Source organism: Colossoma macropomum, unplaced genomic scaffold (genome assembly GCF_904425465.1).
Source record: "Colossoma macropomum unplaced genomic scaffold, Colossoma_macropomum, whole genome shotgun sequence".
In the NCBI taxonomy this organism is placed as follows: Eukaryota; Metazoa; Chordata; class Actinopteri; order Characiformes; family Serrasalmidae; genus Colossoma; species Colossoma macropomum.
Genome location: NW_023494810.1, coordinates 20,117,817 through 20,133,634, shown reverse-complemented (window position 1 = coordinate 20,133,634; position 15,818 = coordinate 20,117,817). Strand labels below are relative to the sequence as shown.

General features: G+C 38.8%; 2 protein-coding genes across 2 annotated transcripts in view; both read right to left on the bottom strand.

Annotated features, from left to right (window-relative positions):
- dvl1b (dishevelled segment polarity protein 1b) overlaps positions 1-5,283 on the bottom strand; it is a 44,775-nt gene extending 39,492 nt beyond the window's left edge. Inside the window, exon 1 of the mRNA XM_036560066.1 lies at positions 4,860-5,283. Within this exon, the coding sequence (XP_036415959.1) occupies positions 4,860-5,029 (170 nt within the window). The 5' untranslated portion in view covers positions 5,030-5,283. The remainder of the gene's footprint in view (positions 1-4,859) is intronic.
- Positions 5,284-9,316: 4,033 nt separating this feature from the next.
- The window catches only part of mxra8a (matrix-remodelling associated 8a), a 29,751-nt gene continuing 23,249 nt past the window's right edge, over positions 9,317-15,818 (bottom strand). The window contains exons 6-10 of the mRNA XM_036559482.1: positions 12,626-12,787; positions 12,467-12,524; positions 12,290-12,369; positions 12,138-12,212; positions 9,317-11,181 (exon numbers count right to left, since the gene is read on the bottom strand). Coding sequence (XP_036415375.1) covers positions 11,156-11,181; positions 12,138-12,212; positions 12,290-12,369; positions 12,467-12,524; positions 12,626-12,787 — 401 coding nt within the window. The 3' untranslated portion in view covers positions 9,317-11,155. The remainder of the gene's footprint in view (positions 11,182-12,137; positions 12,213-12,289; positions 12,370-12,466; positions 12,525-12,625; positions 12,788-15,818) is intronic.

The window sequence follows — 15,818 nt, the reverse complement described above, 5'->3', positions numbered from 1 at the left end:
TTTTCCAACGTTTCTTTATGTCTTAGAATTAAACAGAGTGGTTTTGCTGATATATGAATACAACCTCTGTTCTTATTGGACGCCCTGTATTGTGCCAAGTAGTGGGAATTATGTATATTATGGTATAATTACAGTGGATAAAATTTCTAACAGTTTCGGTCTATGTAAACCTATTTCTGTAGGTAAATAGTGCATTATTATTCTGGGATGTCCCTTCATCAATGTAAATCTGAATTTTTTTGGTGCAAAATAGGAAAAACAAAACTAAAAAATATGTAGAGAAACTTATGTCAATATTGCTTTTCAACACTTCTCCTGCAGATCCAGCAAAATGATGCTAATTGTTGTTTCACATCCGAATTTCTACAAGGCTGAAGTTGGCTTCTTAATTTTGTTTGAAATTTCATTCCTCTTGTACAGGCACTTGAATGTACCGGCAACATTTAAGGTGGAACCAGAATTTAGAATAAGAGGGCAACTTCATCAAATTTTGTCAAAATCATTTGTCTTATATGTGCATCCCATATACTCGTGCCTCTATTCATCAGACACTGCTGCAATTTGACAGTTATGCAGTTATTATTACCAACTGGTCCATAGCTTGTTTTGCGCACAAGGCTGTGGCTTCATCTGATGCCCATGCCACAGCTAACCCCAAAAGACCAGCCATTCCTTTGTGTCCACTCAAAAACAAAGTGTACTCGTTCAGATGCAATGGACAAGGTAGCAGGAGGTGTGTCGCCTGCTACTAACTATCACTCATTCAAAAAGCACTGTGAATGGGTGGGGCTAAAATGTTGTAGGCTGAAGTGGTGAATATATATATAAATGTGTTGACTTTCATGACATCACAGTAACAGTTAATTCAAAATGGGCTGTGTTTGTTGCCATATATGAACTATATGGACAGGGGAGAGAACGGTACATTTTGAAACTTTAACAATGTTGACATACTACATCAAACTCACAAAAAGTATGGAAAATTCAGTTTTTTATGGTATGAGCCCTTTAAAGTACACTAAATTTACTTGTAATGATACACATACTTTGAGGTTCCATTTGGTTTTCAAAAAGTTCAAATAGGACTTTTTCAACACCTATTGAAATGCCCTCTAACAAAATAAGCCCCATAAAAATAGTAAGCCTAGATTTTATAAGCAAATTTGGAAAACTTGATCAATTGTGCGCACATGGCATAAGCCCCACCCACTTTACTCTGACAGGATACACCTAGACACCTAGTTTTGATCATTAACACAAAAGACAGCAAATGACAAACCCTTGGCAGAGAACAAGAGACGTACTGGCGATAAAGCATTGGTGTTTAAACTTAGAATACTCAGTTTTTAAATTTTTTTATTATTTTGTGGGCATTTCATGGGCATGTATATCTGAAAACAATCACTGAAGAATCATCAATCACCTTTGTACACTGGCACAATAGCACTTTTCCTTTTCCAATACCGATATCCAACATCAGATGGACATATTATTCTTTTAAAACTACTAAGCTTCCAAATGACGAATTTTTAATTGAAGCACTTCACTTAGGATCTCACTTAAACATCTTAAAATAGACTATCATGTTAAAACAACTCAAACACTCCGCCACCCCACAGGAACAACTACACAGTTACGACATGACATCATACAATGTGAGTGGGTGCTGTCTCAGGATAGATGTGTTACAGGATTCTTTTTTCCTTCCGATATCTGGTCCAGCATTTTCTGCTGATATTGGCCTGACACTGCCATATAGCCTAAAACATTTACAATTCTGCACAACCTAATCACAGCTTATCCTGACCTGAAGTGCGTCTGCAGGCAGCTTGGAAGATCCCATCATGATTCATTTATGACTCTGGAGTATTTAAACCTGCCCATCAACATGTAAAGATAAAGAAATCCACTCGGTTATGAATTTAATCATTAGGTGTAAACAGCTTAACAAGTGTATTTACATGAACAATTCAGGAGCTGTTAAATCTCTATTTGTAATCTACTGCACCACCAGTTACGGAAGCATTTACATCTGCCTTATCTATTACAATCAAACTGAATTCAACAGGAAAATGCTCTTGCTTCTCCTAATCTACATGCCTGTCTATGTGATTGTTTGCAAATGTCTTGTGCAAACACTACAGTACGTGTAAGCCTCCGGAACAACGTCATAAAGCCAGTACACTGCTTTGCCCTCTAACACTTCATGTGGTCTGACCCAGTGATTGAATGAGCGTGATGTTCTGGATCGCTTGCCCTCCCTTGAGGAACTGTGTCTGGCTCTGACTGTTATATCATGTGAAATAATTCAGACACTTATAAAACAGTGTGTAGGCCAATGAGTTCAGTGAGGGTGGGAGGGTTGGGGCAATAGTGTGAAGGTCTATGCAATGTGTATCTGTGTCGGTGGTAGTGGCAATCACTCTTTGTGTTAAGTGGCACCAATACAAAGTTCAAAGACTGGATAAATACCCAGACAAGACTTGAGTTTCAAGGCATAATAGTAATGATAGCAATTCTTTCTCAAGTTATAATATGAATTTAAACACTTTGTAATCACAGAAAAGCAAAAACTCATCCAGCGGGGTGGCAATGTATTATAAAGCAGTGCTCTGTATCTAATTAACTGTACTGTGTGCCTGGCAATAAGACAATACATATTATATTTGTAGAAACTAAAATTAAGATTTTGTCAGGAATTTTAAATACAGTATTATTGCGAAAAAGGTGATATAACATTTATTCTTAATTAGTGATGCTGCACCACATCATAACAAAAGCCATAACTACATTAGCCACAGTAGATTTGTTGGCAAAAAGAACTATAAGCAGGCAGACACAAGATGTTATTGTCACCGAGATACATTTCCCAATCAGTATCACAGCTGATGTCAATTCATGTCACCTCCAGCTCTTAAGCAGGTTCCTCAGCATTCAGTTTCTTGGCTGTAAAAGTACAGCTGCAACATCAGAGCAACCGTATAATATCAAATAAACACCATGTCCAAAAGTCAGCAGACAGTTCAAATCAATTCAATTCTTCTGCAATCAAGGGTATTAATATGGAGTTTTTCTACCTGTTACTGCAGCAGTAATAGCCTCTACTCTTCTGGGAACGCCACTCAAACTCATCCCAAAAGTATTCAGTGGAGCGCAATCACTTCAGAGAACATTGTTCCAATGCAAAGGAGCTCTAGCTGATGCTTAGCATTGGGCATTGTGACCTAAGGCTCATGTGCAGGTGCTCCACAGCGTCCCTTTCTTTTGACAATGCTTTTCTAGCTTAAAGCTGCTTAATGTATTAAGTGGAAAGGCTGTCTGGATACTTTGGAATATAATGTATTACTGTCAAAATTCAACCAATATCCTTGTCAGTATCAATGCATATCACATATTTTAATCTTTCGGCTCGTCAGTTTTCAACTTCGTGGCTGTAAAAGTACAACAGCTATCAGAGCAACTTTAACATTGCTAACACTGTGCTTTCCTTGAACTGTTGAAGAAAAATAGGATCTTCATTTATGTACAGAATACCTTAAATTTGTAATTAGGTATACCTTATCCGTCAGTCATGCCTCAAAATACAGCTGGTGATGAAAGAGGTAGCTATAAGGCAATACCTTCGAACAATACGGACACCACAACAAAGCACCCACGCTGAGTAGGTGCCAAGATCTGACTGTATGTCTTAGTGCCGTAGCTAACCAGGCGCAAGCAGTTCTGTCTAGCCGCCTACACACCTCTCACTGAAAACGAAACCAGCTCAGGCTGCGAGTGCGCTGTGACCAGCTCTTCGTCAGTGGCTGCAGCCCGCAGCAGAGTGGACGAGACTAACTTAATGACAGGCCGTTAGTCCCCGGCACTCGCCTTCCCGAAGACAGAGAGATTTCCCGGATAGCCGCGCTTACAGTTAGGCCTACAGTATTCCAGCTAGTGAGCGGCCTACTCTGGCAACTGAGCAAGCACTTCTTAGACCTTTACAAACGACAGCTGGAACAGCCACACGTAACTTGTCAAAACAGGCTACTGAAGATGGGTATAGTGTAACACACCGTGCTTTTTTTCTCTACCGGCAGGCAAACCCACCTTGTGTAAAGTTAGCCCTGTCAGGTTGGAAAAAGTAGGTGCACATGTGCAGGGACAATGCTTGGGGAAAAGAGCGAAGTGTAAGGTAAGGGGAAGCTTTAGCATACTGTATGTCTTCACATTGTATTTAGCCAGCTAGTTACACGTGCATGTGTTATTATTCTATTGCCCCAAACACAACGTAGTAAAAGATTCAGCAGCATTAAACGCTTGTGAATCACTGTGATAGGTTTTTAACGAGTAACATCGCAAGGGCAGGAAGAAAGGAAATATAACGTATATATACAATAGTTACGTCACAATAGGCTTTGGGAATAAGCAAGATAATGGAATTGTAGACTACACTGGAGCCGTTTATCTCATTAAAATTACACAATCATTGCTGTTCGCTCATTATTGAAAAAAATGCTAAACTCAGGCTATTAAACCAATATATACTCATAATACATTAAACGAAGTCAAACGTAGTTAAGTATATAAAAGACTATTTTTTTCTCGGTAAGATAAGGTGAACCCCTATTCTGCTGTTAACCCTACAATAGGAGCAGGAGCAGGTGATAAAGCCATTAGTCATAGGAAGGTGGCAATAACGTCGCTGCCGAGATGACAGCTTCATTCGAACAGCAGCACAAGTGAAGACATAACGAATGCCATTTTCAGACTACATGCATGTATATTCTCATTAAGCCCCATTTTCCAGCGGAATCGTTTTATGACAGAAGAGACTAACGTTACATGCAACATTGTAAACGTAGATAGACCAGGCTACTTACCCGAAATCTTGATCCATAGATTTGAAGAAGAATTTGTAGCTGTTGACCGGACGATTATTGAGGACATTCTTAAAATCTGCCAAAGTTACCTTGTCTGGAGCAACTGACAGTTTCACCAAATAAGGAGTTTCCTCCTCGTCTATATGGTAAATAATTTTAGTCTCCGCCATGAGAATATGGAGGGAACAATCACCGGAGGACAGTGAGTGTTCCTGCCGTACAGGACTATTGCGAGAAACAAGTGCAATGAAATAAGGTCCTCAGATTAATAAAACAAAACATGTAACGCGATCGAGGAAAGGAATGAACCGCCTCTTTGTCGCTGGAGATGGAAAGGCAGACATTATGGAAGCCTGGTAGGCATCTAATGCAGTCAGATGGGATTCAGTGTGCGGACGTTATGCAGCTTGTGTGCTGAAACAGGAAGGGAAGGTTCATAGCCTTCAGAGAATCAGCCGGGAACACGGCGAGTTTTTTTTTTTATTATTCTGAGCCGTTTCTGTGTCTAGTGCTGCCACCATGAGGCCTTAAAATGGCTCTGGGCTATATTGTTGGGATATGACAATAGCCCAACGTTTCCAACTCCAGAGGCCAATGATTTTGTGCTTTCTCAGTCATGTACAATTGCTGCGTCCAAACCACATAATACCATATTAAATAGTTTGTCAAAAGTTGTACGCCACCATTAGAATTAATTAATTCGTTTAGTATGTATAGTATAGTAATATGCTTATGTGTCCAAATGTATGTAAACCCCTGCACTGGCATTTTCTCCGAAATTGAGGTTATTAATAGGGAGTCCAGCCTTTGCAGCTTGTACTTTTCTGGGAAGGCTTTAGTGTAGTTGATGGTGCTCCATCACTCCAGAGTCAGTTCCACTGCTCCACAGCCCTGTGTTGGGGTATTCTATCTCCCTCTAGCTGAAACCTGGGCATGGTGACCTCAAGCCAGCTGTGTCAAAAGTCTGACCCCAGGGCCAAATGTGGCCCTGTGGACAGATTTTAATTGGCCCTTGGCTACTAGCTTTTAGAGTGTGTTATATGTGGCCAGTATGTTGCAGGTTTTCCTTTCACCTGATGGTTGCAGCAGCACCGTAACATGACATTGGTAACGAAATTAGCTAAAATTTAAATTTCCAATATCATTTACGATGTTCCTGTGCATGCGTAGTCCAAAAAGGGTATGTTGACATACATATTCACACATGTGTAGTCCAAATCAGTATTCTGGTTCAAATTGGGTAGTGACACTGCAGCTTTATTTACTGAATGATATTTAGTTAAGACTACAGACATAAAGCACAAGCTTAACATTGAGAACCAGTGATTTTGGTGAGATGGAAATTTGAATACTTTTTCATCAAGAGCCACAGCAAATGTGTATGCCTCATATGTCAAAAGACTATAATGAATTTAATACCAATAAACATGAAACAAAGCCTGGACGTTACAATAAATATTTAGGAGGAGAGAAAGCAGAGAAACTAAAGCAACTGCAGCTTCCCAGATCTCACGGCACTAACTTCTTATCAGAGCAAATCAGCAGTTCAGTAAATATTAACCCTTTAAGGCCGAACAAAAACATGTTATTTATGCTGTTTAATCTGTTCCGTTAATTTAATAAGGTGATTTAATAAAGTCGCTGCAATATTAATTTGTCTCACAATTTTGAACAAAAGTAAACACTTCAGTAGGAATATGCTTAAACAATTTACTTATTTGTGATAAGCGCTTACTGAATCCAAATTGGTCTGAGCATTTGAACAATTAAAGAAGCCTGATGCATCTTTTATACAGTGATAGGGAACATGGTAGAGATTCTGTGTGCTGATATTTTGAAAAAAAATATTTTGAATCATTTGTATATAATATTTTGGCGCTTGAGTATTTTGACACAGTACTGTGGCCCCCTTTGAAAAAAGTTTGGACACCCCTACCTTAGGACCATGTGTGGCTGCTCAAGTGCTTCTTTCGGCAATGCTTTTCTATGGAGATCATACAAGCTGTGTCAGCAATAGGTTTACCGTAAAGTAGATGAATTTACTAATTAGAAGAGGTAACTACAGACCTGACACTCATGTGACTAGATACTGAAACATACCCCACAAATCTGAAGAAATATTTAAAAAATAATCAAACAATAAGGCTAATAAGTGACTTATTCTTGTCATACAAAATGTAGTTTTTGGACACGGATGGGTTAATTCATTAAGTTTTTTCCAGCTCCATGGCTGACTGTCAAATGGGTCTCTACTTCCTACATAGTGCACAATGTGAGTCGTGAAAATATGGCTTCTCTACCCAAATACTGTTCTACACAGTACTGTGCAAAGGTCTTAGGCTATTTGAGAAAATTAAATGTAAAGCTATTTTTATGATTAGTTAGCATTTATTTGGTCAAGAAAATACAAAGATTAAAATGAATACAAATAAACAAAAGCATTGTGATTTTATGTGTGTGTGTGTGTTAGCTTAATAATTTCCAAACAACTCCTCAATGAAGTCCAGTATTTCCAGTCACCATCCAATACCTGCTTCAAGTAATCAGTCCTTCATTGAAATACGAAGGAAATAGGTGAGCAGGTGATGGAATTTAATATTTACATGTAATAGCTGGAGCACAGTAAGAAGTGTTGTTCTTCTAACCAAGATATCAGCAGCTTTCTAAAAAAATGTTATGTTTTACTGTATTTATATTTATTTGTATTTAATGTTATATAGTTCTTTTACTGGCAGTGGGACGTAATACACTGTTTAGGGCAGAAGCCATTCTTTCATGATCTAGGTAGTGTACTACATAGGGAGTAGGGAGTTGAGATTCAGTCCATGTCTTCTTGATCAGAAATCAGATGTGCTGTTAGGACTTGTGAAAATACACTTGTGTTAACTACACTTCAGTCGTATGCACCTAATTACATAAAATGTCTGCCTTAAAAATGAATTAGCAAAAAGAAATGTTTTGCAGAGTGTGTTAACATCTTGCATTGTAATCTACTCTACAAATGGTGCTCCTGTGAAATGTTTCCCAGTGACTAGAGATTCCACTCATAGATGGTCATAAGTTACTGGGAAGTGTGAAATCTGGAGGCAGCATTAGATCCAAACCAACTGTATTATAAGTAGAATCTGTGGATAAGATTTAATTATGTGTTTGGATTATTTATAATAGGATTTCATTGTGAAATATCTACATTTCTCAACAGCTTTCTTTGCTTGCAGAAATACTGTGCAGTTCACATTGTGGGCAGAAGCATTAGCCCTGGATCACAGTCATCTTACATAGAGTACATGGAACACATCAATCAGAATGATAAATTACATTAGACATCTTCAATTATTTTGTGGTTTACTTATTTTTTTTTTTTTCTTTTTAGTTTTGTTGCCCTCTAGAGGTGATCTTCCTGCCACACATTAGTGATGTAATCATTTTTGTAGGCCAGAACTGACTCAGAGATGACTACCAACAACACAGCTACTTGCAAGGCTCACATTTCCTGACTCATTCCGTTTCACGTAATGTCTTTATCATCTTGCCTTATATAACAGAGCCAAAGAGAGCAGTGTTTGTGGAAATTTGTCAGGGTTTGTGATATTACTGAAGTACATACCAGACATATACTTATCCTAAGACTGACCTTAGACAAAGTGAAAGGAATTTTCAGAAACCTTTCTACTAAGAACTGCAAAGACAGAGAGAGAGAGGTGATTTCAGGCATCAGTTGGATAGGTTTCATTGTTCAACTATTAAAAGGGCCATATTCTTTATTTTTCTTGCATTGTACTTCTTCCACTTTGGTCCACTTTCAACATGTCTACATGATTTTATGTACCAAAAATATCATGTAATTTATGAAATTACATTTCTTTGTGAATTCGTGAAGCCAAAGACATCTTCATATAGAAGGTAAACTTAGAGGATGCATACGTTACACTTCCTGTCTGTGTCATGCACTTCGCCCCTCCTCCATGTCCAGGGGCCAATAAAACTCTTTCTCTCTCTGTGTTTAGGTTAAAAATGTTATGTTCAAAATAGCCCAAAGACTCCAGCAATCACAAAAATAGCCACAATTTTGCTGTAATCATGAAGGGGGAAATATAATGGACAGAATTTCCCACTGGTGTAAATAGGGCTTGAGTCTCTGTTGTCTGCATAAAGGGGAAACGAGTTCCCCGCCTTCTCACCCAAACCACATTCCCAGAAATATTTTTACATGACAGTTTTCACTTCATGAGTTCTCTCTGGTGAAGCTAAACTGCTGTAGGCTAAATGGGCGAGGCTAAACTGCTGTAAACAAATAGACAGTCATATGTAAATATGTTCATTGTGTGAGTGACATCATAACCACAACTGTTTTTGCAGCTTAGTTTCCATATGGAGTGGGGAATCAATGCTACATTTTGAACCTATAACAATGTTTACATACAACATAAGACTCTTTTATTTAATAAAAAGCCAAGTTGAAATTTAAATTTATTAAAAGTTTATTGGTATGCCTTTTATTAATACAATTTTTTGACATTTTGCCTTTGTTACTTGGTTGAGCAGACCAGAGAAAAATGACATCATCAGTACCCATAACAATTCATGCCATTTGAAGAAACAGTACACCAGGAGCCATATGGCAATTAAGTGTCCATTTAAAAATGAATTGGATAGTGTGATTGTAGCATTACGGTCTATCCAGCTGTTTCCTCCTATTTTCTCAGTATTAAATCATGTGTATTACATTTACTGAGGAAATAACAAGAATAACTGGGTGTCATACTGGCCATTGACATTTCTCATTACAAAGGCCCCATACATCGTTTTTTTTCTGTCAGTATGCAGCTCTAGCTTCCAATGACAATACAAGCCACGACAGCATTACTGAAGCTGAATAATAAACACAATTTATGTGTCCCATGCTGCCTTTAGCGCGGTTTCATAAGCGTTCAGTTTCAGATGGCTTCACAGCTTCTGAACATCTACAGCCATGAAGCTTTAAGGGGAGCAGTTACACAGAAAGCATCAAAAAGCAGGAAATGAGAGCGGCCACAAAGAATAAACAAGAGCACAAACCAATTAAACAGAAAGGTTAGGAAAACAGATGGGAGAGCTCCAGCAAAGGTTGACAGGAGGGCAGAGGTTATTAAGGTCTGCAAAAAACAAGACAGGATAAGTATTCTGTGGATGAGATGGAGAAGCTATCTGGTCAAAAGACTTTCTACAAGTAATGGTTAGATAAGTGGTAACTAGTGAAAAGACTAAAAAATGCTGAACAAATAGTCACTGTCTAGGTGTTCATTTTTGAAGCTTTAGCCTTAAATGTCTTTTAAATGATCCAAAAGTGGATAAAGCAACATACTCTACATGAAAGGCACTTTGTAATTCTGTAGGCTATATGTCTGAATAATGTATTTAAACATAAGCAAATACAGCAAGCACAGGATACTTGAATTTATATCGCCTTACAAATGCTGAAAAATAGGTCCCAATTCTACAGTAAAAGTATTCATGGTTCTATTTAGAACGATTTCAAGTTGAACACTTGAAGTTGAATACTTGTTTCATTATGCCAGTAATAAGCATATTAGGCTTTAATAAACAGCTTAAATAAACTACCAAACTACACAGCAATATGTTAAAAATATTCACATAAACATTGAAAAATAAGAAAAAAGAGGAATTAGAACAAAGCTTAACTACTGTGGAGCTTTAGCTGGAAAAAAAATTACAGTATGACTCAAGGCACAAGCTTTAGCATTTTTATCAAAGTTTTATCTGAAGCTCATTAACTAATAAATGCATTTCTGTATGGAAATGACCTAATATATATGCACATTATCACAGAGGAAAGCGCTAGTTTTGTTTGAGTTCTTAAAGACACAGATAGCGCACATGATGCAGTCCATGCACAGACCATAAAATATATGTTTAAGGCAATCAATGGCTTTGCTTGAACAGCACACCGAAGGCGCTGACATTTGTGTTTGAAGGTGCAAGATAGAATAGTACCCTGGAAAGAACATCACTAATGTGTGTGGTCCATTGTGTAGTACAGTAAGCCTGCTGTTGATGCTGCAGCACCACAGAGTCGTTGATCCAAAGATAAGTCTGTACTCCTTCCGGCAGTAATGCCCCACGACAGCAGTATATGCGAACCTGAAACAGCGAAGACTGAAACAGCACACACATAGACAGATACACAAACACCTCTCTGATCTCCTCTCCTCTCTTCTACGCGTTCTTTTTTCATCCTCTCTTCTTATTCTTCTGCTCGTATCCGCCTCTGGACCAGCCAGGGGCCATCTTGTCTCTCACTTCCAGGACGACTTCACCATCTCTGCAAATAATGATTAAGTGAGAAGTACAAAAAAAATAAAATAAATATAAGGAGTTGCCCTGGATGGCATGAAAGACTGGGATCAGCAAAAATGACCAGTGTTTCTTAACCTAATCGGTATTTGCTGCATCTATGTCATACTATTGATTATAAACATTTTGATGTGTTTCCTTGTACTTAAACTGACAACTTGTTGGCTCAAAAGTCAATATAAGCCAACGGGCAGAAGGAATTCAGCAGCTGCCTAATGATTTCTATTAAGTCTGTTTTGGGTTAACAAAACTAAATATGCATTGGCCTCTTATCCATTGCAGCGCAAATGGTCCCCAGGTCCATACTGCTGTTGCACGTGTGGACTTGTGAGATTATTACGGTTTCTTTTTCCATCTGCTGTGCTGCTAAATCAGAACCAGGAAATCCTCTAAAAAGCTTCACACGATAGTGGCTCGGCAATGGCTAACAGGCTTTATGTTCTCTGTATCCTCTAAACGGGTGTTATTCGAACATCAGTTAGCTGGAACTGGAGTCTGTACTGCTGTGGGTGGAAACTTTAGCCTGCTAACTAACTTTACACTAGTGTTAGCCTAGCCCAGCAGGCTACAGCTCAAAACACTACAGAAAAGGTTCAATTTCAGCTTTCTGTCACTCAAGTCACTCGACATTTCTCACTCTGACATGAGAACAGTTTTTATCATCCACACTTGTAACAGCAGAGCTCCAGTTAGAGGGAATTGAACCTGCACTGTCGTGTTTGGATCTGTAGGCCACTAAATATACTAACTAGGCTAGAGGAGCATTAGCCTTGCTCCAAACACTAAGTTTAATTAAGGCTCCCTGTCCCTCCAACATCAGCAGCTCGACTTCACTTCCTCAGATTTGTCTCATTAAACTTGATTCACTTTAGTGTTTCTTAGAAAGGCAAATACAGTAGATTTGTGATGGAATTTTTTTTTTACCTCTGTCCAAGTCAATGACCTTAGGAGAGCAAAGTTTGGACATCTCCGCCTCTTTCAGAAGGTTGTTTTTGAAGTCTAAGAAAGAATAGAGAATAGAGCATTAGTCACTGTCCAAGTTCTAGCAGCATGGAGGGACAGTCTGATAAACTCACCAAGCTTAGTATCCTCCTGGTTGCATGTCTTGTCCTCTGGAACGCATCTCTCTGTGTCCTTGCTCAAAGAAACCTGTCCCCTGCATGAGCAGTTCAAACCTGTATGTAACTTTGGGGGCTTTTTGATTTGTCATTGCTATTGACTGATTCTTGTCACTGACAACTTCAGGTACTCACATGTATTTCACAATGGGCAGTTGTGGGTTTGCAGCTGTGCGTGGATCATATTCCAAACCTAAAATAAAATGTAGACTGACATCAAAATGTAAATACATTCATAGCCAAAAGGAAAAAAATAGAAATTCATAAGACTGTCTGTCTGAGGAGGCTGCTAACCTCGGGTCTTCCATTGTCGGGTGAGGAGGATGATGGCCAGCACAATGAGGGCCAGCAGGAGAAGTGTGGCCAGGATGTAGCCCAGCTGCTGCAGTAAGTGACCTCGCTGCTCCGGCAGGATGACATTGATAACACGAGGCGGTACCTCCACCACGTTTGTGACTACAAAAAGAAGAACACATTACAATTGATTGCTAACTTATACATAAATGATAATATCTGCAGGCTGCTACATTTGCTGACACACATGATACATAAGAAGATGTGTTTAAACATTCTAATCAAGGTAAAGATGTTTAAATTCAGCTGTCTGAAATCTTAAACTGTCCTTGAACTTGGTGTCATTGCACACCCTTTCATGAGCCACAAGAGGGCACTGCGTTCTCATAAAAATGCTTTTAGTGTGCCGTGACCATGCCAAAACATTCTGGAAAAACAATTAATGGATAAAAAAAAACACAAAACTTTTAGTGCCACATAACACTAACAATTCTGGCTTGGATGATGTGGCCAGGATACAACCAAAATGTAAATGTATAAATAAGGGAAATAAGTTAGCCAACAAATTAAATTCACCACACTATTCAAACAATGAGACTCATACCATGATTACTCTGTCTGTGTTGAGCTTAATGCCATTTCTACAGACCTTAGTATTATGGGAAAAGTCTGAACTGCAGTTCTGAGGAAAAATGTTGACTCTGAAAATATCTGAGCTATGTCTGGGGCAGCTGCTCAAATTTCCTTTATTTCCGTCTGCCATTCTGATGGGTAAAATATCTGGCATTTTAACCCACAGCAAGAAAGGGCAGATAAGGCTGCCCAAAATGAGGTGGAAACAACCCAGGGAAGGTGAGAAGAACCAGATGGTTGGGGTGAGAGGTTTGAGCAGGCCAGTATGTAATAGTTTTTCTTTTACTACAACTCAGCCTATAAAACTGAGCTGAGCAGCCTATATGCTGGTTTACCTTTACTTTATCTACAAACTGGTAACTGGGGGGTTCTGAATCAGAATGAGACACAGCTGTGTTGCAATTTTGCTTTTCATGATAGTAAATCATAATAGTGAAACAGGAAGGTTATGTCAAACTGAACATCGAAACCTTAAGGGGACCCAGACTCAAAAGAGGAACCCATTCTCCTCTGGTCGACACCGGATAGCAAAACAATAAAAAGTAACAATGAACAGCAGATCTGTAAAATCAATCAAGGGTGGGCAAAAGGCTTTAAGGGAAAAGATGCAGAGGTCCAAATGTGGTTAGCTAAACTCCCTTGCTATTTTGCTTTGAGAGGAAAATTTTATCCAAGGCATAAAAGCTCTATGTCCAATAACAACAAAATCTGACATTATAACATGACAACACTACATTAACACAGCAAGGCAGATATAGATACTTAGCAGATAAACATTAAACATAATAAAAGACAACGAGAGAAAGAGAGAGGGACAGGCATGAGAGGGAAGAGAGACTGTCTGGAGTCTAATGTTTTGATTGAAGCGCTTGAACTGGGGTATAGTTTAAAGACACACTGCTTCTGCTGAAACAGTTGGATATTGCCTGTGGCCGTAATAACAAGGTGATGGAAGGATCAAAGACAGCCCTGGTAAATCACAGGAAGAGGGAGAGAGAGAGAGAGAATGATTGGCTGGCACAAATTACTGGACTGCATATCAAAAACCAACAATACTGCAGATTTTAATCTAACAATTTATCGCTACGTAAATTTACTTGATGACAACAAAACAGTTATCTTTAAGTTTATTTATATTGGTCAATAAATGTGTTGATGTCGTATGTTTTATTTGTGTGGAAATATGTTTAATTTCAATTGTGTAAATCTATTACTTTTTTAATGTATGATATCGGTACCTTAGTTCATTACTGTTCATGACCACCATGAGTTTAATGATTTTCGACCACCAGCCTTCAGTTCCATGTTTCTCCTTTTCTGATACACTGTCCAAAAGTTAACAGACATCTGCTTATCTAACATTTTTTAAATCAAGGGTATTAACAGGAAATTTGCCCACCCCTTCTACTTTTCTGGGAAGACTTTACACTGGATGTTGTAACACTGCTGTGAGGATGTGATTGCATTCATCCACAAGAGCGTTAGCATCCGGTACGGATGGTGGATAATCAATTCTGGATAACAAATGCCAAACCAACTCATCCCAAAGGTAGTGGGGATTGCTCCACCACTCCAGAGGAAAGCAGCTTTACTGCTTCAACACTCAATGCTGGGACGATTTATACCCCTCTAGCCGATGCCTGGCATGGGCAATGTTTTTCTGTGGAGGTAAACAAACTGCAATTGAAAACTTGGGTCAGCAATGCACCTTAAAGCAGCTGAATACATTCATTAGAAAGGGTGTCTGGACACTTTTGGATATATACTTTATGTTGGTCAAAAGCACCTCATCACAGGGATTACTATTAGCTAGCAGAGCAAATATCAGTTTTGACATACTTTCTGGCAGCTAAGATGATGAACAGTCATTGCTGTTCGAAGATGCATTTCTGGTGACATTTGGGAAGGATGCTAACAAGTACACATTAGCTGATTAGCTTAATTACAAATTATTACTCTTCTCTGCAATCTTCTCCACTACTACTTACTCTACTCCTTTGTGGCTCACTGTAATGGGCATAGCAGTAGTGGACTACAATTATCAGCAGGAGCTTCTGTGAGGAGGCCTCTACCATCTCTTCAAAATGATTGCAATAAACACAGGTTGCTGTGGTTTCACTGTCATTACTCGCCTGTATCTGCCACTTCAGCCTAACCACAGCACCAAGGCCAGCTGAGAAGATGATACACCACAACCATGACATCACTGCCAGTGCAAATGGTCAGCTGAGATTAGGGACACATTCTTTTCTCTGCAAGGAGGAACAGACTGTTCTGCATCGCTCACAGCTTTCTGCATTGTTACACAAACGACTCTATAATAAGCAAACCCATAAAAAAGGACATATCAAGGTACCAATCTCAGCTGTATAGCACGGGCACTTTACTGATTAATAGCTGTATGCAGTCATCCTAGTATTCCTCTAGTTAAACAGTGTTATACTGCCCACTGAATACGGCCATCAGTATTTATTTGTCAGAGATTGTGATGATGTGAAATGCAATGAAATGCACTTAACTCTTTTTCACAGCAGCCATAAAAGAGCAATTTCCACCTCTT